Consider the following 7,524-nt stretch of genomic DNA (forward strand, 5'->3'; position numbering starts at 1 on the left):
AGCAGGATGCGGCCCCGGCGTTTTCTCACCCCACAAACAGGTTTTCCTTAAGCTTTGCAGAATCCTCCCTCCTCCTCCTCCTCCTCCTCCTCTACGAGTCCCACCTCCAGGCTGGGGAAGGGGAAGGCGGCGGGGAGGTGGGGGGTGGAAAAGCTGAGTTGGGGCTTTTAATTTTTCATTATTAATTTCCCATCGACGCCGAGAGGCGCCGGGGCTCGCTCAGCCGCCCCCCCAGCATCGCCCCCCGCGCTCCCTCGCGCTCTCCTGGAGCTCTGCACCGGCTGAAGCCGAGCCAGGCTGCCGATAGGATTAATTCTGCATGACTGCCCATCTCCGCGGGGGGATCTAAGACCCTCAGGCCTGCAGCAATCTTTAAAATTCCTCCAGCCCAACTTAATTCCCTCTTCCTGCAGAGCTGGCGCATCTGCTGCAGTCAGGCACGGAAAAAAAGGGAGATGGAGGGGAGAGGGAAAGGAGGCGGGGGGGACACACACACGGAACGCCGGCACCCAGGCCCACCGTCGGCTCCGGCGTCAGGCGGTGGTCCCGCTACGGTGGTCGCGGTGTTGCGTCGGCCACCGTGAGGTCAGCTAAAAGCACGCTGGTCACCCATGCCGGCCCCCCGGGTGGTGGCACGGGGAGAGGGTTTGTGGTGGGGATGGGGGAAACTGAGTCACGCCGGGGCAGCCACGGGGGTGGTGGCCGGATTGAGCCCCCTGCACTGCGGTGCCACCCCCCTGCCATGGCTGGGACACCCCCATAGCAGGAGGATGACTCAAAAACGGGGTTTTTCAAACAGCTACAGGCTCTGTCTGCCCGGGGCGGGGGGGGGCGTTATTCAGACACCCCCCCACTCTGCTCTCACCCTCTGCAGCCCCAAGGGACAGAACCTCAGGGTCGAACATCGTGCAGGTGGGGGGCAACGGGTGTGCGGGATCCCTGGATTTTGGGATGGCTCATGGAAACGCTGCTTGGGAAACAGCCCCGCAGCCCTGAGCACAGCCTGGGGGGCAGAGCCGTGTGTCCCCCCCCCGGCCCCTCTCCCAGGGGACACATCCCCCAGCGTCACCCCGGGGGGCTGCGCAACACCCAGCGCCAGCACCGCAGGGACCCTCCCCCCCCCCCCACTTCTCCTTGCCCACGCGAGCCCCCACCAAACAGCGCCAGGGCGAGGAGCCCGGCCAAGCCGGGGGGGTGCTCCCCCCCAAACCCCCGCCATGCACCGCGGCAGCCCGGGGACGCCGGCGTGTCCCCACGCTTTGAAGGCTCAGCCGCCGCCACGCCGGGGTTGGCAGCCGGCGGGCAAAGCTAACCTTCGGGGGGCCGGGGGGGCGGTGTTGGTGGGGGTGGCAGCAAAAAGACGGGGGGGGGACGCACGACACGACACGCTCCAACCCCTGCCAGCACCCACCCTCCGGCAGCACGGCCACCCTCCCCAGGCGTCGGAGCCAGGAAAGCCATCCCTTCGCCTCCTTGCCCGCAACTTGCCCGGCTCGCCGAGGCAGCAGGGAGGAAGGCGAGGAAGAGCGCGGCCCCAGCCCAGCTGCCGGCGGAGCCGCGGATACACGCATTTAAATCACTTATATCTTTACTTTCTCTCCGCGCTGGCTGTGAGATGGGCTTGCTTGCTTTTTTTTTTTTGCCTTTTTTTTTTTCTTTTTTTTTTTTTTCCCCCCCTTCTTCTTCTTTTTTTTTTTGCATGCGTAATTAGGGGGTGGAACAGATGGCGGAGGGTTCGTTTAAAGTAATGCATCCATTAAAATAACCTTCGCTGTCGGGGACTGCGCTCCGACAGGGGCCTGTTTCACCGGGGGCGGCGGGGAGGGAGTTGAAAGGGGGGGGGGGGGGGCTTTGTTCTGTAAGGAGTGGTGGTGGTGGTGGGGGGGGGGGGTGGTGTCAGGAGTTTGGGAAGGCAGCCGGAGCGCAGGTTCCCTTTGGGATGCATCACCCTGGGATGAAAGCTGGCGGGGGGGGGGGGGTGGGTGGTGGTGGTGGTGGTGGTGGCGGGGCAGGGGGGGGGAAGCTGGTCAGGGTTAGAGGAGATGGATGGTGCTTGAGAGCCGGGATCAAACTGGGGGCCAAACTGGGGGTTTGAAACCGGTCCTCTCCTGGGCTCCGTTTCCATAGCAATATGATGGCAGCGAGATGGCGGGGACGCGAAAAAGCCAGCCAAGGGCCAGCGGCCAGCCCTCCGGCATCTCCCAGCTTGGGGAAGGATGCCACGGGGCGGGCACGGTCCCCGCCGTCCCCCACAGGGGGGGCAGCTCCGGCCGGGACCCCCGGCCGGAGCTGCCCCCCTGTGGGGGACGGCGGGGACCGTGCCCGCTTATGTGTGTGTCATCCCCCCCCCCGCCCCGCCACCCCGAACCCTAAAACCTCCCCAAAAATAGGCCGGAGGAGGACATTTCGCTTTGCCACGCAGCCGCCTTTCCCGTTTCAAATCCCGGGTTCCCGGGAGAGGCAGGAGGGCTTTGTTCAGGCACCGGAGGAGCGGAGGCCAGAGAAAGCAGGAATGCCCTGCCAGCTCTTGTGTTTCACTCCCGAGGAATGCCGGGGAGGGAGAGAAAGAGAGAGAGAGGAGGCGGGGGGGGAAACGCTTTTTCTCCCCCCCCCCACCCCGTCCCCAGCCACTACACCAGCCCCGATGGGCGCCCAGCCCGGCTGCAGGGGTGCCGAGGTTCCAGGAGGAAGAGGAGAAGGGATGAAGGACGGGGAGGATGCAGGACGTCGGGCGGATGCGGCGGTACCACCATGCGCGTAGCCGGGGCTGGCAGCGGGGTGGGCTGGGGGTGGTGATGGGGGACACGCACACACACACACACATGACAACACACGATGACACCCCCCCCACACACACACACCCCACTCCCGGGGTGGCACGGCGACGCCGAGCACCGCGCCGGCTGGGTCGGAGCAGCCGGAATAATTCAGAGCGGGAGCAAAATATGACGCCCTTGTCCTGGAGGAGAGGAGAAGCATCCCCCAACCCCACCCCCCCCCAAGGGGTACCTCCCCCCGCCACCCCCCATCCCAAATTTGGGGGGGCTCCAGAGCGGTAGCCACCAGGGAAGAGGCCGGGGAAAGGCGAGAGCAGCAGCGAAGCCGAAGCCGCCCATGTGCGTTCGAATATTTAGTGTGCGCTTGCCGAGGTGCTTCTGCTGCGCCGCGTTTGAAACATCAGAGAGGTGGGAACTGGGGGAGGGGGGGGGAGGGAAAGGGGGGGAATGGGGTGAAAACGCCAGGGCTGCACTTGGTGGGGGGGGTTCTCTCCTTTTCCAGCTTGGGGGGGCAAGGTTGTCCCCCCGGCCGCAGCACAGGGAGGGCCGGGACACGCTCAGCTTCGCCCAGAGCCCTGCGAAAGCTGGGTCCCGCCTCGCCGCCCCCTCCCCGGCCACAGCCCCCAGGCCCCGCGGAGCTGCGCGTCTCTCCCTCCTCTTCCTCCTCCTCTTCCTCCTCCAGCCCCTATGCACCTCGCCGGTCCCCTGCCCTCCTCCCGCTCTCGGGCACCCTGGGGTGTCCCCAAGCACCGCTTGCGGCCCAGGGGACGGTTGATGCCAGCAGCGGGACGGGGCCACTGTTCTCGCCAACGCCTCCGTGCCCGGTGCCGGGGGCAGAGAGCGAGACGCCGACGGCAGCGGCGGCGTGCCGAGGGCGGCAATGGGCGAGGGACCGAGGGGACGACACGCGGGATGGCGGCTGCCGGAGAGATGCCAACAGCCAAGAGGGGATGGCAGCAGGACCCGGACCGCGGGGTGACAGGGGTCCCTAGGCCACCAAGCCCCTCCGGTTCACCCTCCCCGGCCCCACGCCCGTGTCCAGGAGCAGCCGTCGCGCCTGCCAGCCGAGGGACACCGGGCTTTGCCCCACAGCCCCGTCCCCCAGTCACCGAGCCCCCCGCTCCGCCGCCCCCACCTTCCCACTTGCCGATCCCAAACTCCCCCGGCTCATCCCTGTCCTCTCACCTGCCATCAGCCTCCCCCCAACGCACCCCTTCGCTTCAACCCCCCCCCCGGCGTTTCGGCCGGTCCCTTTGGCGCACCTCAACACCCTCAGCTCATCCCGCTCCCCGGCCGGCGATCCGCCCTGGGCTGGCCGGGGGGAGCGGGTGGAAAACTGGTCCCAAAAAAACCTTCCGCGCCGACTCCGCCAGGCTCTGCGGGTCTGGGGGGGCCGCGGGCTGGCCCCCCGCTCGCCAAGAACAATAGCGCCTTGTTCCAGCCCGGCTCCGTCCTCTCCTGCCGGGCTGCAAACACCTCCCTGGGCAATGTGCTGGCCACTCTCACCTCTACGTCTCTCTCGCTGTTTCCCAGCTCCCTCCTGACAAATCCCCGTTCCCGATCGCTTCTCCTCCCCGCGGGTCCATATTAAGCTACATTCTCCTTTCAGCTGGGTGGAAAACAGCAGTAATAACCATGTGGAGAGAGCCGTGCCCCCCACCTCCACTTCCCTCCCACTTTGGGGTTCAAATTTCATTTCAGCAAAAAAGCTTCCCCCGCCTCCAATTTCTTCCCCCAAACCGAGTTCGCTGTCGTCTCGTCTGATCTCGGCAGGGGCCGTATGGATGCTCAGCTCCTCCTGGTTCAGGATCTGCTGCCAATCTGGACCTCGCAAACTGGTTCTCACACGGCTCCCGCCTAGCGCCTCCCTCTCCGCATTTATTGTCCCTCCTCAGCCACCCAGCCCCAGCTTGCTCCCCGCCACCCCGCGCTCATGCCACCCCGCTCCCCGCCACCGTGCTCCCCGTGCCACTCTGCCACCCGGCTCCTTGCTCCTTTGCTCCCTACCACCCCACGCCTGCCACCCCACTCTCCTGCCACCCGTCCCTCAGGCCACCCTGCTCCCATGCCACCCCGCTCTCCAGCCATCCCGCTCCCCATGCCACCCTGTCACCGTTCCCCACGCCATGCCACCCTGCTCACTGCCGTCCTGCTCCCCATGCCACTCTGCCACCCGGCTCCTTGCTCCCTTGCTCCGTACCGCCCCACGCCTGACACCCTGCTCCCCATGTCACCCGGCTCTCCTGCCACCCCTCCCTCATGCCACCCTGTTCCCCATGCCACCACACTCTCCTGCCACCCGTCCCTCATGCCACCCTGTTCCCCATGCCACCACACTCTCCTGCCACCTGTCCCTCATGCCACCCTGTCAACATGTTCCCCAGGCCATGCCACCCTCCTCACTGCCGTCCTGCTCCCATGCCACCCTGCTCCCTGCCATCCTGCTCCCCCTGCCACTCGGCCACCCAGCTCCTTGCTCCCTTGCTCCGTACCACCCCACTCGCCTGCCACTCATCCCTTATGCCACCCTGCTCCCCATGCCACCCTGTCACCGTTCCCCAAGCCATGCCACCCTGCTCACTGCCGTCCTGCTCCCTGTGACACTCTGTCACCCTGCTCCCTTGCTCCACCCCACCCTGCCACTCTGCTGTCCTGTCACCCATCCCTCATGCCACCCCGCTCTCCAGCCATCCCACTCCCCATGCCACCCTGTCACCGTTCCCCACACCATTGCCACCCTGCTCACTGCCATCCTGCTCCCATGCCACCCCGCTCCCTGCCACCATGCTCCCGTGCCACTCTGCCACCTGGCTCCTTGCTCCGTACCACCCCATGCCTGCCACCCCACTCTCCTGCCACCCATCCCTCAGGCCACCCCACTCTCCAGCCATCCCGCTCCCCATGCCACCCTGTCACCGTTCCCCATGCCATGCTACCCTGCTCACTGCCATCCTGCTCCCCGTGCCACTCTGCCACCCTGCTCCCCTGCTTCATGCCACCCTGCCACTCTGCCTTCCCACTCTCCGGCCATCCCACTCCCCATGCCATGCCATCCTCCTCACTGCCATCCTGCTCCATGTCACCCTGCTCCCTGCCATCCTGCTCCCCCTGCCACTCGGCCACCCAGCTCCTTGCTCCCTTGCTCCGTACCACCCCACTCGCCTGCCACTTGTCCCTCATGCCATCCTGCTCCCCGTGCCACTCTGTCACCCTGCTCCCCTGCTTCATGCCACCCTGCCACTCTGCCATCCCACTCTCCTGCCATCCCACTCCCCATGCCACCCTGTCACCCTGTTCCCCATGCCATGCCATCCTCCTCACTGCCATCCTGCTCCATGTCACCCCGCTCCCTGCCATCCTGCTCCCCGTGCCACTCTGTCACCCTGCTCCCTTGCTCCATGCCACCCTGCCACTCCGCCACCTCACTCTCCTGCCACCCGTCTCTCCTGCCACCCTGCTCCCTGTGCCACCTGCTCCCCGTGCCACCCTGCTTCCTGCCACCCTGTCCCCCATACCATGCCACCCTGCTCCCCGTGTCACTCTGTCGCCCTGCTCCCTTGCTCCATGCCACCCTGCCACTCTGCCACCCGTCTCTCCTGCCACCCTGCTCCCTTGCTCCATGCCACCCTGCCACTCTGCCACCCCACTCTCCTGCCACCCTGCTCCCTTGCTCCATGCCACCCTGCCACTCTGCCACCCCACTCTCCTGTCGCCCTGCTCCCTCGCTCCATGCCACCCTGCCACTCTGCCACCCGTCTCTCCTGCCACCCTGCTCCCCGTGCCACTCTGTCGCCCTGCTCCCTTGCTCCATGCCACCCTGCCGCCCATCTCTCACGCCGCCCTGCTCCCCATGCCACCCGGCTCCCTGCCACCCCGCTCCCCCCGCCACCCTGTCCCCCTCGCCATGCCACCCTGCTCCCTGCCATCCTGCTCCTGTGCCGCCCATGCCCCGCACCATGCCACCACGCTCCCCGCGCCCCCCGCTCTCTGTCACCCCGCTCCCCGCATCCGGCGACACACTGCCTGGGTGGGGGGGGGCCGCGCTCCCCTGCTTCTGCCGGGGCACATCCATCCCCAACCCAACCGCCAAGTTTGCCGGGCGAGATTTATTCCCGGCGAATTCCCGGGGAGGGGGATGCAGCGGGGAGCGGGGCGGCCCCTCCATCGCCTCCGGGCCGAGCAGCCTCTCGCATTCCCGCAGCTGAAGAGCTCGTCTCCCTCGCCCGAGGCGCTCCGGCCTCCTCCAGATATTTTAGGCCCAGGTTTTGGGAGGAATGTTACAGGCGCCGAGCCCAAGCCCAGGCGCTGAAGTCAGCAGGAGGCGAAGAGCCTGCGCGGGGCTCGGGGCCCCGGGGGCGGCGGCGGCCATGGGATGGGATTGGGATGGGATGGGGTTGGGATGGGATGCTGCTCCCTCCGCCTGGAGCTCGTTTAGCGGCGGGAAGGGCAGAGGTTGGAGCCGGCGGATGCCAGCACGGCTTCTCTCTCCCTCCGAGAGGATCAATACCACATTTCGACGCTCCCCCCCCCCCTTCCCCGGCTCCCCGCACTGCGCCGGGACGGGCTCTGTCGGCGCTCGCCCGCGTCCATGCCTGACGGGGGTGGGCTTCGGCACGGGGAAGGGGGTCCCTGCCACTGTGTGTCCCCGGGAGGGATGGTCCCCACCACTTCTGTCCCCGTCCCCTTCACCGAAGGAGGTATTTTCGCCACGGTGGCGTGTCCCCTGCCAGCACCTGCACAGCCCCAC

The 7,524-nt window shown here is 66.9% G+C and overlaps 1 protein-coding gene across 1 annotated transcript in view; it reads left to right on the plus strand.

Annotated features, from left to right (window-relative positions):
* Window positions 1-7,431: 7,431 nt before the first annotated feature.
* LOC128919023 (procathepsin L-like) overlaps window positions 7,432-7,524 on the plus strand; it is a 3,680-nt gene continuing 3,587 nt past the window's right edge. The window contains exon 1 of the mRNA XM_054223970.1: window positions 7,432-7,474. Coding sequence (XP_054079945.1) covers window positions 7,432-7,474 — 43 coding nt within the window. The remainder of the gene's footprint in view (window positions 7,475-7,524) is intronic.

This window comes from Rissa tridactyla, chromosome 18, assembly GCF_028500815.1.
Source record: "Rissa tridactyla isolate bRisTri1 chromosome 18, bRisTri1.patW.cur.20221130, whole genome shotgun sequence".
Lineage (NCBI taxonomy): Eukaryota > Metazoa > Chordata > Aves > Charadriiformes > Laridae > Rissa > Rissa tridactyla.